Source organism: Muntiacus reevesi, chromosome 2 (genome assembly GCF_963930625.1).
Source record: "Muntiacus reevesi chromosome 2, mMunRee1.1, whole genome shotgun sequence".
In the NCBI taxonomy this organism is placed as follows: Eukaryota; Metazoa; Chordata; class Mammalia; order Artiodactyla; family Cervidae; genus Muntiacus; species Muntiacus reevesi.
In genome coordinates, this window is record NC_089250.1 from 182,373,279 (window position 1) to 182,391,191 (window position 17,913).

General features: G+C 53.0%; 2 protein-coding genes across 2 annotated transcripts in view; both read right to left on the minus strand.

Annotated features, from left to right (window-relative positions):
• Nucleotides 1–6,580, minus strand: part of TRAP1 (TNF receptor associated protein 1) — a 50,625-nt gene extending 44,045 nt beyond the window's left edge. The window contains exon 1 of the mRNA XM_065924205.1: nt 6,461–6,580. Coding sequence (XP_065780277.1) covers nt 6,461–6,536 — 76 coding nt within the window. The 5' untranslated portion in view covers nt 6,537–6,580. The remainder of the gene's footprint in view (nt 1–6,460) is intronic.
• A 5,569-nt stretch (nt 6,581–12,149) lies between these two features.
• The window catches only part of CREBBP (CREB binding protein), a 116,481-nt gene continuing 110,717 nt past the window's right edge, over nt 12,150–17,913 (minus strand). The window contains exons 29-31 of the mRNA XM_065924217.1: nt 16,567–16,728; nt 16,149–16,430; nt 12,150–15,401 (exon numbers count right to left, since the gene is read on the minus strand). Of these exons, the coding sequence (XP_065780289.1) occupies nt 13,281–15,401; nt 16,149–16,430; nt 16,567–16,728 (2,565 nt within the window). The 3' untranslated portion in view covers nt 12,150–13,280. The remainder of the gene's footprint in view (nt 15,402–16,148; nt 16,431–16,566; nt 16,729–17,913) is intronic.

Sequence of the window (17,913 nt, forward strand, 5' to 3'; positions counted from 1 at the left end):
GACTGAGCGACTGAACGGAACTGACTGAAGTGCAGGAAAGGGTGCCACATGGTGGGCCCAGGGCTCTGGGCATCAAGACCCAGCAAGTGCAAAGTGGGAGGGGCTGAGTGCACAGGGTCCTGCCCCGGGGCAGCCCCTCTTCTTTCCCGAGGGAAGCGGGGTGTAAACACCCCTTTGCTACAGAGACTTTTTTTCAAAACACTAGACAGTGAGCTGAGAGTCCAAATGGAAGATTTTTCATTGTTCCATTGTTATGGTAAACATCACTACCTTCTCACTAATAAAAACAGAAAGCAGTTTGCTCAGGAAACTGTTATGACGTTAGCTTGAACTCTAACTCCATACCTCCTCTTACCAACTGCCTGCATCTCCCCTGTGCAGTTGAGGGAAAAGGTGGGACACTAACGCCCTCGCTCAAGAGCACCCCTAGCGCGGCCCTGGCAGCCCAGCTTTCCCCCCGGTTCGCCAGCCCAGTCCTGTCTCAGGGTCCTGGACTCGACTGCTCCCTCTGCGTGGCATGTCCTTCTCCAGACACCTTCATCTCTTCCCCGGCTTTGCTTACATGCCACCCTGCTCGTGAGGCCCCCCCCGCAACCGCCCCTTCTGCTGGGATCCCCTTCCCACTCCGGTCTCTTCACGGGGCTTAGCGCAGGACATCCCCACGGCGCGTTCCCGTCCGCGCTGACCGCACTCCACGGCAACAATGCAGAGGCCTAGACTCCTGCCCATCTCGTCTCCTGGGTGCCCAGTCCCAGGCCCACTGCAGGGGTGTCTACAGAACTGATGCTGCCACGCTCCGGGGCACATGCTCCCGTGGTCCCTGACGGTCTGAGGTCACAGGCCCTGGACAGACACGTGGTCATTTCCTTGGAAGGTACAGCCACAGGACACAGTGTTTCTCAGAATGCAGGTCAAGATTGTTGGTTTTGAAGCCAATTCAGTGAGTTAGGTCAGAATTTTTGTTTCTTTGTTTAATGAAACAGAAAGTAAAAGAATGCATAGGGCTTCCTTGGTGGCTCAGTGGTAAAGAATCTGCCGGCCAATGAATGAGACACAGGTTCGATCAGGAAGATATGGAAAGATCCCCCTGCCTCAGAGCAAGTAAGCCTGTGAGCCACAACTACTGAAGCCCGTTTGCTCTAGAGCCTGCGCTCCGCAACAAGAGAAGCCACCGCAGTGAGCAAACTGTACACCCCAACTAGAGAGTAGCCCCCACTCGCTGCAACTAGAAAAAAGCCCACAGAGCAATGAAGACCCACCACAGCCAATAAATAAATAAATAAAACTATAATAAAAAATTTTTAAAAAGAACACATGGCATAATCCGGTTAAGTGTTTACAAAGCTCTTTCAGCTAAGTATGTACATGTATTTGTCCAGTATATGCATATTTGTAGGTCATGATATGAATGCATTTCTTACTGGAAAAAACGTGACAAAAACATTTGAAATTCACTCATCTAATATCAACCTAACATTTTTAAGTTAAAGTTTCAGATTCTATTAAAAAAAAATTAATAAATTTACTTGAAAAGTTTAAAATTCTGCAAACTAAAGGTACTTCCAGATCAATGAAAAGGAGAATTAACCCTCTCCCAAAAAGGGAAAATACAATACTGGGAAAAAAGTTCTTTGGAATGTAGCCTCAGGCTTTTTCTCCATAACACCGCCAACTATTTTACCACAGTTTTATGCTCTTTGCTCCTAATCGTGAAATTCTCTGCTTTTCAGTAAGTTGGTTTGGATGGTTCCATTATCTCTCAAATTTCACCAGATATCTCAGGTTAGCTATTAACAACTCAATTTTGTTTATTAAGTTCTGTAACCACTTGAGGTAAGTCCTGTTTAAAGTGTATCGATATTCTAGACAGAAAGCTCTTCACTTTCTGTGTATATATCAAATAAAGATTTCCTTTAAAATTTTCTAGTTCTTATCGCTAGCATTCCTAAACATTTTCACTATTCCTTACTGTTTCATGACCTGTTCTAACCATTCACTACTAAGCAATACTGACACTATCAAGAAACATCAACTCCTGAATACAAAGAAACATAACCAAGCCAAATTGGACGGGCATTTCTGAACAACCAAAATACAACACATAAAACCCACATGCTGAGCTTCAGTTAAACAAGAATAGCCTGTTCCCTCCTCTCCTCTCCTTAAAACAAAAACAAACAAAAAAAAATTTGCTAACAAATTTTTGATCTAGCTTTTCAACCTTCACCTGAAAACAGAGAGGAGCAAGGAACACAGCTCCAGAGGCCTGGTAAGTTCAAATGAGAGTAACAGAGGCTTAAAAACAGAAACACTCAGGACAGTTTCAGTGTGGGATGTTTTACAGACAGAGGAGTTGTCAATAGTCCAGTGGTCCTGCAGGCGTTTGTGTGTTACAACAGAAGACCCTAAATTAACATTCACAGTGACCTTGAAAATATCAAAGAAAGATTCTGTTACGCTGCATCTGTGATTAAGTCTTTTAGAAAGACTTCTCATCACAAAGGTTGAAGTGAAATGTTTTACTACTCTACAAGTAAGTTTCACGGAAAATCCCCCCAGGACTCCACTCCCTGCAAATGCTGGGATGTTGGTATGTGCAAACTTCATAAGGACCACAGGACATGCTTTGCTCCACCTTCTCAGCGCAAGTCAGCTCCCTCCCTACCCCGGCTTTTTAGGAAGACTGGCACCAACTATTTTGTCCTCAACAGTATTGCTCTGTGTGTGTGTGCGTGCGTGCAGGTAGTCATGTACAACTCTTTTTGACCCCATGGACTGTAGCCTGCTTGCCAGGTTCCTCTTGTCCATGGGGATTCTCCATGACAAGAATACTGGAGTGGGTTGCCATTTTCTACTCCAGTGGATCGTCCTGACCCAGGGATCAAACCCAGGTCCGCTTCTCCAGCATTGGAAGGTGAATTCTTTACCACTGCGCCACCTTCTTTACCACAGCTTGTTCCTTTCAAATATGGTACTCATTTTGGCTATCTCAAAATTAATTCCTAATATCCTAATCACATTTGTTGATAATACAACCGTTAAATAACAGCCATTCTTTCAAAATTAGTTACATCCACGACTCAGGTACTCCTAAATTCAATTTACCTGATCTCTGAGCAAAAGCAGGTGGAAATATTGCACCCAATTAGACACTGGCTCTCCAAGCTACAACCTTCATCACCTTTAACTTCTAGTGGCTTTAGTAGATATAACCAGCGATAGCAGAAACATCTGGAAATCTACCTTTACTAAATGCTACAGAACTACAGGTAAATCTCTGTGTGGACTAAGCAAACAGCAGCTTCCTAGCAAAACGCTAGTGTTCTGTATCAAGAATGATTAGAGGGTGTTTGAGAAAAATTCTAGGGGCTTCCCTGGCAGTCAGTGGCTAAGACTTCGCACTCCAACACAGGGAGTTGGGGACTTCTCCAGGTTAGGGAAATAAGCTCTCACATGCTGCAACTAAGCCCACGTGCAACAATGAGGACCCAGTGCAGTCAAAATAAATAATTAAGTTTTTCAAAAAGAAAGAAAAAAATATCTAGCTGCTGCACTGAAGGTACCAAGAACACAGGAGAGGAAAATCCTCTTTGAACTTGAGCAATTTCACTTGAGAGTGAAGTGGACACATTTTCACTGATCCTAAGCTGGTATCCTGGTTTGAGAGGAGCACCACTGGTCTCTCTAACAGTCTCTCCTCTGTCCTGTTACAACCTGGTATTTTGACACTGGGGAGCAAGAACTGTTCATTTTCCTTCAGTGCTTACTCACCACCCCAATTTCCCGCCTCCTGCAGCCTGAAGCTGTATGCCCAGGAGGAGCAAGAAGCTTGGGGATCTTTCTTCTTAGTTCTGATCAATTCCTCCACCAAAAACTAATTAGGTTTTTGCTCATCTATTACATTTGGGTTGGTCTGCTCTTCTGCAGACAGTGCGGATCACTCAGACCCCTCATCCTAACCAAGTGTCTCATGGACTAAAGACCACCTGGTGCCTTCTGGACAGCAGGCCACAGATCCCTCCTCTGTCCACAGGCTTCTCTGGTGATGGTTCTAAGCCCCAGCACCCTATACAGATGGTACTGCCATTCAGAGTTTAAGCAGTTAACCATCAAAATCTTTATCGTCATGCTAAATTAGCAACACACACAGCTGCTTTCCTGAGAGAGGGAAATTTGACTGACAAGTGACTCCCCACATCCTGAAAACAGCCTGGAACTCCAGAAGTCTGCCTGAACTCTTGTGAAGAAAATGCCAGCAAAGGCTCCAGATGGTAGAGAATAGAAAAGTCAACTTAAGCACCAACCATTCTTACTGTGGCTGCCTCACAGTCCTGTTTTTGAAATGCCAACCAAGACAGTAAGAATGATACAGGACTTCCTGGTGGTCCAGTGGTTAAGAATCTACCTGCCAATGAGGGGGACACGGGTTCGACTCCTGTCCAGGAAGATCCCACATGCCACGGAGCAACTAAAACCCTGCACCACAACTATTGAACCTGCACACTTAAAACCTCCACAAGAGAAACCAGCACAGTGAAAAGTCCTCGCTCACCGCAACTCAAAAAAGCCTGCCCACAGCAATCAAGACCCAGCGCAACCTAAGTAAATAAACAAATGATAAATTTTAGAAAAAGAATGGTACAAAGAATGAATTATAAACACACATGATCAGAACATCTTAGAACACAAGAAGTAAAAAGAAAAGAAAATCTCTTTCTTTCTCTCCAGAGGGGAGCGGGGTGGACAAACAAGTCAGCTACCAAAAAACACAAGAAGCAAACTGACAAAACTGCTCCCCTTTAATGAAGATGCTAGAAGACAATAGAGAACTACTAGTCTTTGAAGGAAATTATTTTGACTTGGAATGCAATACCCATCCAAACTACAAGTATGAGGGCAAAATAAAAATAATTTTAGACATGGTGGGGTTTAAAAAATTTACAACACATTGTCGTTTTCTGCAAAACTAACACGAGGGTATACTCTGGTAAAACAGGAAATAAATCCCAAAGGAAGGAAGGTGTTGGATACAAGTAACAGTAATAAAAACTACAGTTGTCTTATCTGTTAATGCATGATATTTTAAAAAATCATTGTTTAAAAAAAAAACTGCAACATTTTAAACTCAGGTAACAGAAAAAGCTGTAAAACAGATGAAAACACTCTTAATGTTTCCCATGCAAATATAAGTTAAACAACATGTAATACAAGTTTGGAAAAGAGCTAATACCCAGTGTTGGAGAAGATGCCTTGCTATAGGTGGTTTCGTTCCCAGATAATGGGAATATAAATTGCTTAAGCCTTTTTGGACAGTAATTTGGCAATATCACGTAACATTTTAAACATGCACACGCTGTGAACCATAATTCTAAAATTTTAATTCTGTCATTCTAAATAAATGCCATGCATGGTCACAAAGATTAAATACTCACCCATTCTAAACAGCACTGTAATGACCAGGGCAAAAAAAAAAAAAAAACCACCAAAACAACCCCCAAACCGCCAATCAAACCAAACCCTCCGAAATCACCTTTATAAAGTACGCCAACAGCACACAACGTTAAGTAAACAATACGTCGTCCGTAACATAGACTACTACGTGGCGTTGTAAAGTCATAAACTGATACATACAAACAGAAAACATATATAAGCCATCCTGAGCTTTAAGAAAAAAAAAAATCTGTAGCACAAAGCATAAACGGTTTAGGCCTTTTTACGTAAAAATCGTTAGATGTGTATATTTATATGTGTGTAACTGAGTGTGCAGAACCAGGAAGGAACGCCAAGACGTTCACCCGCCGTGACTTCCGAGTGGGGAGTGAGAGAAGGGACTGCGGTCATGGGTTTTTTCCCAACATTAATTTGAGCACCTCCCAATTTCAAGCCCTGGGTTACGGAGGTCAACAACCTAGAGTCCGGGGCTGCGCGAGGGCCCGGGGTCGGTTCTCTGGTTCGCCGCCGCGCGCCGGGCCGAGCGGGCCCTCAGGTGTGTCGAAGGGACAAGCGACTATTCCAGTTGGGGGAGGAGAGGAACCGAGCTCAGCCAAGGGGCTGAGGTAATCCCCCGAGTGAAGCCCGTTGCCAGCGCACACGCGCCCTTTGGTTTCAACTCCCCGAAACTGCCGACAGCCCCTCCGCCTCAACCTGGCCTGACCAGCTCGCTGGGAAGCAGCCTCTAGAGCAGGCAGTCACGCGGACCCGGGCTCAACGCGGGCCCGAGCTCAACCCCGTCACCTCCGGGGAAACCTGCAGCTCGGGCCGAGACAGGTGCCCCCAGGACGCACCGAACGCTCAGCGTTCGCCGCGCGCTGGGAGCATAATCCTCACAGAACCTCCCATGCCGCGTGAGAGAGAGCAGCCACCGCGCGTCCCACACAGAATAGGGGTTGTAGGGACCCGGAGGCTCCGCGCGTCCCCTCCCCCGCTCACCTCCCACCCGCTCTTGTCCAGTCGCCCTCACCTCCGCAGGCAGCCGCTAGGGCCGGCGCCCGCAGGCGGCGGCCCCACAGCAGCAGCGTCCGCAGCTCGCGAGCCATGTCGTTCCTCCGGCGTCCCGGGCAGCCACGCGCGCCGGGGGCGGGGGCGGGGCGGGGCTTTCTCCAGGCTCGGCGCGGTGACGTCACGGCGCGCGCCCGGCTACCGGTCCGGGCCAGCGGGTGGGCGGGGCCCTCTGTGGCTCGGGCGCGGCCGGCCCGCGCGGGGACAGTCGGGCCTGGGGGCGGGACCCCCCACGACCTTGTGTCACGTTGTCAAGGGCGACGGCCGTGCGCGCTGGGCGCCCGGGCACTAGCCCGCCAACTGAGCCTCGGTATGTGCGTCCCAGAAACCGGGTGCAAATATTCGCACCCACCGCGATCAGCGTGAAAAGGCGGCTCCGGGGCAGAAGTAGTTAACATCTTCGGGGTCTTTGTCCCCGGTCTCTGGTCCAGACCGCTGGAATTCAGTCTCTTCCAACCAAGTCAGGCCAGATAACTAAAAAGAGTGAAAAAGGAGAATTTCAGGCTTGGCTTGCTTACACCAAAACTCTGGAGCCAAGGCCCACCAGCAAAACTAGGCTTATGCATTCATTACAATTATCTTGCCCTTCTGGAGGTGAGTTTGGTTGTGGATTCGGACCGTCAACGTCACAGAGCTCCAAGTCACGTAAAACGCAGATTCTCTGGCAACGCCTGAAGTGGGATCAGGCGGCCCCCTGATGACTGAGGTACCCTGAAGACTGGCTGCCACAAACGAGTGGCAAATAACTGCACAGAAACGAGTTGAGATTGTGACAGGATCTGTAAAGGACAGGAGCCGGGAGTGTCCTCCAGTGGGGCCTGGACGTAGCTGAGGCCGCGCAGGAGGGGATGTGACAGGGAATACTTACACAAGGAAGGTATCAAGCATGATCGCCAAGTTCCAGGCTTAAGCAGCTGAGAAGGGGAACCTTGAAGAGGTGGGCCCATCTGAATGGAAGAGCCGGAGGTTGTTCACCTGGAGACTCCAGCAGCCTCCTCACTGACCTCCCCCACCACTGCGCCGACCCCATTCTCTGCACAGCTGCTGACAGTAGACTCCTCAATCAGGGCACTCCAGGGATTACCCTGCACATAATTCCAAATTCCTCCCTCAGCCTCAGTCCTGCATAACCTGACCCCTGCCTGATCCCTCCCTCACTACACTCCAGACACAGAGCTAGTCCCAGACAGAGACCGAGGTGTCTCAGCCTCACATTTCATGTGTTGTTCACTCCATTCAGGAAACTGTCTCTGGTAAGTGCTGACACACTGGTCGATGGGGCAACAGATCTAGCCTGGGGAGCCCTCTTATTACAGAAAGAGGAAGTGGTATTTAGCAAAGGGAGGAGGGAAACCTAGGCTTCAGTTGGTGGTGGGGGGGTGGGCCGACCTCTGCCAAGACAGGCGGGAATTAGGGCAAAGTTATCGGGTTCCAGACACACCTACCAGGGCCCTCTGTTCTCTCTTGGCCTGTGGCCTTCAGAGACATACCCTCAGTCACAGATCTTTGTGATACTGAGTCCCCTGGTAACCCAGGGAACTGTGGCTTTTTAAAGTGCCCAGGAATCCAAGCCAGTCTTGAGGAGGTCATGATCAGATTTCAGGCCCTACGCGAATAAGAAAAATGGAAGAAGGGAAAGGATGAGTAGAGGCAGGAGTACTTGAGTTGAGTTGATGGAGACCGGTGGGGAGTCGCTTGGGGAGAGAAGAGAGAGAAATGGAGGGAGTGGTAGGCAGAGGGAGACCCCTCAATCTCGCTCCATCATTGTGGCCACTGTGAGGCTGCTCATTCTTTTTGCAGAAGTCACTACCTTCCCCTAGGGGTAAGCTGAGGGCCATGAAAAATGCCCACTGCATTTTTATTCAATACAATAGCCAGAATGTGAGAGCAACCCAAGTGTCCACTGATGGAGGAATGGGTAAACAAAACATGTTCTATATGTACAGTGGAATATTATTCAGACAAGAAGGAAATTCTGACATACACTCTCAACCCCCAGTAAGAATCAAGATGCTAGCAAGATCCCGGATAATCTGTCCACACGCACGTTAAGCTTGAGAAGGAAGCACTGTCCCTCAGGACACACGACAGTAGAGGATCCTGTGCTTCCTCAACAGTGGAACGGCCTGCGATCCTCAACCTGACGGAGAGACCAACTGGATCTGTCTTTGAGCCCAGCACCTTCCTTCAGGACTTGCCTCACTTGTCGCTGCTCAGGAGCCAATCAATAAACATTTCCTGAGTGGACAGATCCGGTGCTTCTCTGAACATCAGCTGGAGGCAGCAGGTGTGCTCGTTCCCGGGGGAAAGGGGCCTCGGCTCGGTGCCACTCGCTGCCCTCTTCCCTCACGAGGACCCCTCCTCCTCGCCCAGGAAACCACAGCTCAGAACTCAAGTGTCTGGAGGGTGGGGAACAGTGAGAAGCGGCCCCCCAGGAACCCGAGAGTCCCCTGTGCTCTTGCGGGTGGAGACCTCACTCTCACGGGTGGTCCCGTTTCTGGCGGCCGAGCTCCCGGCAGCTCTGAGTGCCTCCTGAGTGGCCCCGGGCCCCTGCTCTTTTCTCTACATCTCTTGGCTTTGGGAGCACAGCTGCGGCGCTGGCGTCTGGTCCCCAGCACTCTCCCTCTCCCTGCAGTGGCGCGAGGCAGCCCTCTGTCTTCTGTGGCCCCTACCCCATGCCCAGATGTGAGGGGGCCTGCCTGGTCTCAGAACAGACCCTACATGGCCCTTGCCATCCTTCCTGGGAGGCCCCTCTCTGGACAGTTTCCTGAATGAATTGTGGGACGCGGGATCCTCACCTCCCTTGTAGCATTCCCTAAACATCACCACCTCCCTCGAGGACCCTTTATTGGATCCATGTCACTGATCTGCTTATATATCACCATTATAAAGTTTACAAGCCATGGGGACCCGTGATCAGACATTAAACCCCTTTCCACACCTAAGTGCTCTCTAGGCATCAGGTGGGAGGTGGGCTGGGGTCATCTACACCAGGAGCTGGAAGCTGTGGCCACTACTGTTGACCGACACTGTCACCATTTCTTCTCTGGTGCCAAAGTAGCCACATGGTCCTTTGTGAGGACCTGTGACCACCCACCACTGTCAGTGATGTTCAAGAGGCTACCTTGTACTGCAGAGCCCCCGTGTCGCCAGGGTACCCCAGAGTGGGCTCACAGTGAACCTCTGGAATAGGAGTGGGGGCCACAGGATGATTCTTAAGGCTGGAGGAAAAGTTCCCTTCCAACAGAAGGCGTGAGTCTGACTGGGGCTCACGTCCGCCCTGGGTGCTCATGAATTCAGGCCAGATACTGCCTCTGTTCCCCCACCTTACAGAGGGGTGGACACACATCTAAACAGCACCTGTTACCTAGCGTTGCTATCTCTCACGAGGCTGGGAAGGCAGAAGGACTTGCTCACAGCCAAGGGAACTCCCACCCCGAGGTCTCTTTCTGATCCCCTGACACCTGAACCGCTTCCTCGGGGTGTTCTGTCAGTCCCCTTTGAATCCTTCAGTTTAGTGAAGTAATTTCAGTCACAACATACTCACTGGATCCAAGTCCATCCTCTATATAGAGGTGAGAGCTCCTCGAAGGCACCACTTGCACCACCAGCTCCTTGTCAAAGTTTCTCAGCCTCGTCTGTGTCAGCCTGGGTGCTACACTCACGTTACCCGTGCTCTTGACTCTGAGTAACAAAGTGTGGCTTCGTGACCCCAGGTGGACGCTGACCCCAGCCCCACCCGCCCCTGCATATACACACAGAGTCTACTTCCCAGCACAGGTCTTGGGTCAAGGACTTCCTGTCTCCCCCCTGGCTGCCACCCACACTCAGTTTTGCTTTTTCAGGGTAGCTCTCTTTGGCCGTGCTGCCCAGCTTGCAGTTTCTTAGCTCCCTAACCAGGGATCAAACCTGTGCCCCCTGCAGTGGACATGCGGAGTCCTCACCACTGACCAGGTAATTGCCAAAAGTAGCTTATTTTCTCATGTAGTTCTAAAAGCATATTTTGGCTCAAATAAAATCTTTGGTTCCACTTAACAGCAATCAAAAGAAAGTTACATGTCTTCAGCCTGAGATATTAGAAGGCTCTTCACCTTTTGTTACCCAGACATTGCAGCCAATTCCTGTTTTTAACATGCTAAATTCTCAAAAACATAAACATATGACTAGACAAAATCAACTGAACCTCTTTATCATGATTTGGCTGCTAAGCTAATTCTAAGGGTCACTAGCCAACTGGAACCATCTTTGAATCCAAGCAGTTTTATCAGCTTTTATTATAAACACCAGCACATTTCAAGTTTCCTCTTTTTGATCACAAATATAGGACTTTTATCTTCTTTTAAGCAGACAGCACATGAGATACTGTGTCAGGGCTTTCCGGCTCACACAGAAACTTCCTTGGCGCCAAGTGCCAGGTTAAGCATCTGGACCACACCCTCGGCCGCATCCTTTGGCAACAAGATTGCATGGGACTTCCAAGAGGATGAGGTTGGTACAGAGCTTTGGAATCCAGGATGACCTAAAAGAGACTCCCCACTGGCCAGGTTAAAGGGCTGTGATCTGGAGTGTGGGCCTGAAGCTGTTTCTCCAGGGCCCAGAAGGCCCACACTTCTTGTGTGAACAGACTCAGCCCAGGGTGCTCTCTTCACTGCAGAAGGCAGCCAGGAAAAGGGGCTGGAGCAGGGGTGGCACGTGGCCTTGGGTCTGGCCTTGTTTCTCTCTGCCGATGGGTGGGGCTGGATGGTGGCGAACATGCTGGTCTTAAGTCTTACCTGACTAGATCTACAATGTTAGAACAAGATTCAAAGCTCTGTATCACAACTCATTTCAAATTTAGATTCTCAACTCACATTTTGGAAATATTTCTTTGAATTCAGGGCCAAAAGGAGAGCTATTTGGGCCATGATTTCCAAGTTGAACATCACGACCCTTGACTTAGACCCCGGTGGTTGGGGGCTGAGGGAATGGGAGGCAGGACTCTACTCGCCTGTTCCCTGGGAGGGACTATGCAGACCAGAGAAGGAACTTCAGCTCTCCTGCCGGTGATCCTCTTCTCAGATGTCATTTCTACAGCACTCAGGACCTTGTATGTCACCACCCCGCCCAGTAAGGACCCCTGGAACCGGAGCAGAAACAGGGGAAGGACGGCGTGGTGGCCAAGTGCAAGCGTCGCTCGAAGCTGGAGGCCTCTTCTCATCACGGCGGGGCTGGCAGGCAGTGCTCTGCGCCTTGCCCCCGGCGGCCCCCAGAGCAGCCCCTCAGGTGGTGCCGCGTCTGCCCAGCCCAGCCCAGCCCAGGGGGCTGTGACAGCGTCCTCCCTTGCTGAGCCAGGGTGAGGAGTGGGTCGTGGGCTCCCTCTGGTCCCCAGGACACCCTCTGCAGGAGCTCTGGGACTGGCAGGTAGGAACGGGGGTGCGGTGGGGGTGGGGGTGGCTAGGACGGGGAGTGGACGGAAGACAAAGTGCTGCTTCAGGCCCGCTGCTGCCCCCGGCTCTGGCTGAGGGTCTTCCGCTGGCAGCCGAGCAGCACCTGCGCAGCCCCGGCGGAGCCCAGCTGCCCCCCCCACCCCCCAGCCGGCAGGACCACAGCCCCCGCCTCTCCGTGAGCAAACAATCAGAACCATGTCTTACAAAGAACAGACTCCAAAAATATATATAAATAAATAAAAACCTTAAACATTCTTACAGGGATCTTAAAGAACAGAATACATGTTAAAAACTTCAGTAATTTATATCAATTTTAAGCGGTACTTTATATACAATGGGGAGAAAAAAAAACACATGCATAGTCCAAATACAATGTTGAAAACAGCATTTTCATAACAAAAGACCCCGAACACGAAGTGTTAATACCATGTACATGAATTCAAGGACCACCCTTCTTTTTGTCTGTTGCACACAGTTTATTTAACAATATGATATAAGAAATGAGTTGGTGCTTTACCATTCTATACAGTGATTGGATCTTCTTGAATTTTCTTATTTATAGTAATTATAGCGCTTGCATGATTTACACGAGAATTGCTTTTCCTCATTTCAAGTTTCACATAGAAGAAAGAAAAGAATGCTTCTTCTCTATTAACATTAGCATGGTCTAAGAGAGTGATCATCCCTATTTTTTGTCTAAAACCAGTTTTATCAGAGAAACAAAGCAACAATTTCTACATCTGCAAGACAAGAGTTTGGCTTAAGCCAGTATGTATAGATAGACGTGTGTGTGTGGGTGTGTACGTGTGTGCACGCAGGAGCCAATCCCTAGCGTCCAGGGTAATACTTGGAGACGCCCACAGAGTTCGCTATAGAAAAAATCTTCCCGCAACGTCTGAAAGTTACCGGGATACATTATAAGCTTGCATTATTTCAGGAATCAGTTTCTGAATATTATTTTTTTTCTTCTCACTTTTAAACATAAATGTTTAAAGTCTTGAAAATACAAATAAAAAATATGAATATAATGAACTGTTTTTCCCATTAAAAAAAGGCATGAGTCACCAGCAATGACGACAAAAGAATCCAAACAAAACCCCCCTCCCCCCAAAACAAAAAACAAAAACGAAAAAACAAAAACAAAAAGAGAGAAGAGAGAGAGACCAGATATTTAAATCAACTGGTTTTTAACAAAAAAATATATTCTTTGTATTGTTTCTTTAAACAGCAATCTACCCTTCCATGGCTTGGAAGTAGCAGTTCCATCTAGGAATAAAAAGAGCCCAGATGTCTGGATTTCAGTACAAAAGGTCCAAGAACATGAAAGGGGGGAAAAAAAAAGCGATGCTCACAATGCTACAAACCCTCCACAAACTTTTCTAGGGTGTCTCCCGTGGTGTCGCCGACCAGGGACAGCTCACTGGACAGCGCACTCCGGTTGGGGGTGTTCAGCTGCGGGAGCATCGCACTCTGCTCGGGGTTCCCCAAGTGTCCCTGGTCTATGGAGCTGGCCATGGTGACCGCGAGTCCTGGGTGGGGGGAGCCAGTCTGGGGCGAGACGTGGTGCGGTGAAGGCTGGGGCTGTATCCGTGGCGACGGGCTGGAATGTGGAGGCTGGGACTGGGGCCGCGGAGACTGGACAGGGGCCGGAGACCGCACCTGGCTACTGAGGGACGTGGCCATCTGCTGGCCGGGGAGGTGCGAGGCCTGAGGCTGTCCTGAGAGCATGTGCTGCTGGGGGCTCATGGGGTTCGGCTGGCCCGGGGACCCCATCTGCTGCTTCATCTGCTGCTGCTGCAGAATCCGCTGCTGCAGGGCCTGCTGGATGTTGGGGGTGCTGTCTGCGCCCAGCCCGGGCTGCCCCATCTGGCCGAGCTGCCCCATCTGAGCCGCCATGGGGCCCATGGCGCTGCCCTGCATGGGGAGGTGCTGCTGCATCCGCTGTTGTGGCATGGCAGGGGGGTAGCCCGTGGGGCCCGGGGGCTGCTGGAACTGGCCGTGCCCTGCCATGCCCCCAGCCATGCTGGCGCCGCCCTGCTGCTGCTGCTGCTGCTGCTGCTGTTGCTGCTGCTGCAGGAGCTGCCTCCTCAGCATCTCTCGGTACTGCGGGTTCATACTTGCCATGCTGGGGTTGTGGCCCGGGCTCATGATGTTCAGGGCCTGGCCCTGGGGGTTCAGGCCGCCCATGGCCTGCTGCTGCGGAGGCACGCCAGGCCGCGGCCCGCCGGCTTGCATGGCGTTCAGGTTCTGCAAGCCAGGCTGCTGGTGCAGGCTGGGCTGGGCCTGGAGGCTGGGCTGTGGCTGCAGGCCGGGCTGGCTGGCCACATACTTGGCTGTGCGCTGTTTGATGAAAGCTGCCATCAGCTGAGGGTTGGACTTGAGGATGTTGAGCACCTGCTGCTGCTGCTGCGGGGAGCTGGGCGACTTCAGGGTCCGCAGCAGGTCCTGGAGAGCGCCGGGTGAGATGCTCCGGGGCGGCTGCACGCTGGACATCCGCGGCCCAGCCACGGCCGGCTGGGCCTGCATGGACATCACAGGCCGGGGCATGCCTGGCATTGGCTGCTGCTGGGGGATGGGCGCCTGCTGCCACTGCCCGGCTGGCAGGGTGGGCACGACGGGCCCGCTGACCTGGCCGGGCCGGGGCACATTCAGGCCCACGGGGGCCATCTGGCTCACCGGGGTCACCATGCCCGTGCGCCCCGGGGGCATGCCATTGTTAATGTTGACCCGGTACAGGTGCTGCTGCTGCTGGGCCTCCCGCTCGATCTGCCGGGCCGCCTCCACTGCCGCGGGGGGCGGCTGGGCAGGGGGCGGCGGGGCCGGCACCTGGCTGGTGGGCTTCCCGGTGGACACCGTCGTGGGTGGCTGAGTCCGGGCCACGCTGGGGAAGCCGGCTGGTGACATGTTCACGGGCGAGGGCTGGGGCTGGGCGGGGGGCTGCGGCGTCTGGGGCGTGCTGGGCTGCTGCGTGGGGGTCCCGGGTGGCGCTGAGGTAGGGGAAGGCAGGCTCTGCTGAGGCACGTTGCGGGTGTTCATGGTGGCCATCCGCCGGCGCATGAGCTGGGCCTGCTGCAGGCGGTGCTGGATCTGCTGTTGGCGGAGCTTGTGTTTGATGTTGAGGCAGAAGGGCACGGGGCACTTGTTTTCTTGGCAGTGTTTGGCGTGGTAGCAGCAGAGAGCGATGAGCTGCTTGCACACCGGGCAGCCGCCGTTGGTCTTGCGCTTGCAGCCCTTGGTGTGCTGCACCACCCGCTTCATCTTCTGGCAGGACGGCAGCGAGCAGTTGGCGTTGCGGCACTGGCAGGCATGCACCAGCGACTGGATGCAGCGCTGGATGCTCAGGCGCCGCGACTCCTGGGGGCTCTTGGACTGCGGCTCACCCTGGCTGCCGCCCTCATCGTCCAGGCCCAGCCCCCACTTCACCATCTTGTGGGTGTGGCTCTTCGTGTTGTAGCAGTTGATGCAGAGGTCGTAGTCCTGTGGGTGAGGATGGGGGACGAGTCAGCACGCAGCCACAACCAGCAGCCCCCGCACCCAGTCCCTCAAGAGACCCAAAGATGCTGAACACGTCTGCTCCCCAGAGCCTCCCTCCCAGGAACACCCGCACCCCAGAAAGCTCTGGAGGCCATTGCCCCAGCCACTCTCTCTTCTGGTGGCCCCTATGGCCCTCTCAAGCTGCTGGCCCACGCCGTGGGGGACTCCCCGAGTGCCCCTGAGGTGTCCCCAGAGCTCTGCAGTGCAGCTCGGGGGCACTGGGGCTGAGGCCTCCACAAGAGGAAGGCTCCCGGCACCCTCAGCCTCCTGGCAAGGGCAGAGCTGGGGGCACCGCAAGTGTAACCAGGACCTGCTATGCTCTCCCGTCTGGGTCCCCGCCCAGCGCGGGGAGGCCTGTGCGCGGCCGAGACACTGGGCTGGTGCTAATGAGATGGAGAGTAAAACAACACGGTGCCCTGTGAGCATCTCCTCACCCTGGAAAGGTCGGCACAAACACAGTCCCCCAGGGAAGCACACCAACTGCCCCCCACCACAAGGACGTGTGGCCGGGACTGGGCCCCAGGCCGAACCATGAGGGGACCCCGGCAGGAACCCCCCCACATCCAGGCCTCTCGTGTAAACCCAAAACAATCTCAAAACCAACGGTGGACCAGTGCACCTGGTCCTTCTCTCCCTAGAGAAAGCTGGCTACGAGTCCCCTGCAGCATGCCGCAGCCCGGGAGCACTCACCTCACACACGGTGCAGTGCCAGCGCGTCTCCACGTGGTGCTTGCACTCGTTGCAGGTGTAGACGAAGCGGTCCTGACCCTGGGTGTGCAGCTCCACCAGCATGCACAGCGTGGACCACTTGGAGCGCCGCAAGGAGGAGAACTCCCAGTGCTTGTCCCGGGCCAGCGTGAGGAAGGCATCCCGCCCGTCCATGAGGTCACAGCTGAGCAGGGGGTCGGGGTCGACGATGGGGGGCAGCGTGTTGATGACAGGCCCAGCATGGAGGTGGATCACAAAGAAGACCTGGGGGTGCAGGGAGGAGCCACGTCAGCCCCACGAAGAGAAGGACCGAGCCCTCCTGCTGCCGTCCCAGGGGCTGAGCTCGGCTGTGGCCAGCTCCCTGCTCGGTGCCCAGCCGCCCCGCCCTGCCAGCCCTCACCTCTTTGTGCTTCTCCATGGTGGCGTAGAGTTTCTGGGACAGGTCGTTGGACACATTGGGCATGCTGGGTTTCTTCTTGTTGGCGCGGCTGATGCTGCTTTTATTCTTGTTGGTTTTCTTGTTGTTCTTTTTCTTGGCGTTCTTGCTGTCACCCTGGCTGCCCTGCAATAAGATGCATGGCTGTTGGCCCCACCCTGCCCCTTGCTCCACGCTCAGCAGGCGCCAGGGCGCCAGCTCCTGGCCGCGGGGGCTCCAGGGAGCCGGGCTGAGGCAGGTGACCGCCAAGCAGACTGCAACCTGCCTACTTACAGGCCACGAACACTGCTATCTTCAGAGGTAAGTGCTGAGAGAAAGTTGATGTGGGCGGTCGTGGGCCTGGGCTTGGTCAGGAGGACCCAATGGGCATGGCGGTGACCAGCGCAGCCTCCCAGTACCTCCAGCCCTAAATCACCCTATCTTCCAGGCCCAAGGGGTCTGCCTCCAGGAAGGCCCAGCAAAATTGTGGCAGGCTGAGGACGATGAGCACACCCCCTTGGGGCCCACCTGTGACATGAGGGCTCATCACATCCTCACCCAGGCAGTCTCCATTCTGGAAGGGGCTGGGGAGGCTGTGTTCCAAAGAGGACACACCCTAAAACCCACAAAGGTGGCCTGAGGCAGACTGCAGACATTACCCCCCAGCCCAGGGCTCCAGATGCAGCTCCTCAGGCAGCCCTAGGCCCTCCTGGGGCCCCAGGCCCGCACAGTCAGTAACCACCAGCCTCTTGAGATGAGCGGGTCCACATTCAGTTCATGATCGTCCCCCAGGCATGCTCCCTGCCCGCCTCCCCTCGGAGAGGCTGAAACACTGACTCAGTCCTGAGGCCCCAGACCTAGCAGGCGGCCTTCATCCAGAACTGTCCTCACGTGCCCTAAATTTAGGGCTGTTAGTCTTGAAACACATCCTATGCTTCTCACTGCTTGACGGCTTTGCGTCCAACTAAACCACCATCAGCTCTTTCTTGAGCATCTGAAACACAACACATGTGCTCCTGGCTCGGACTCTGACACCTTCCTCTCCCTGCTGGAAGCCCTTCCCCTGGATCTCCTGGGCTCCTCTCCCCAGCCAGTCTCTGCTCACGTACCACCTCCCCAGATGAGGCCCCCTGAAAGCCTGCATCCACCTTCCTTGTGTCTGCGCAGACCTCCTCCTCCACCTCAGGGTGCACCACGCATGCGCCTGTTCTCCTGCTTCTCTCACTAGTTCCCACTGTAGCCCTCAGGGTGGTGCCTGTACATGGCAGGGGCTTGGAGTGACCCGAGCGAGGGCACAAACACATAAGTGCCCAGTGGAGAGCAGGGGGCGGT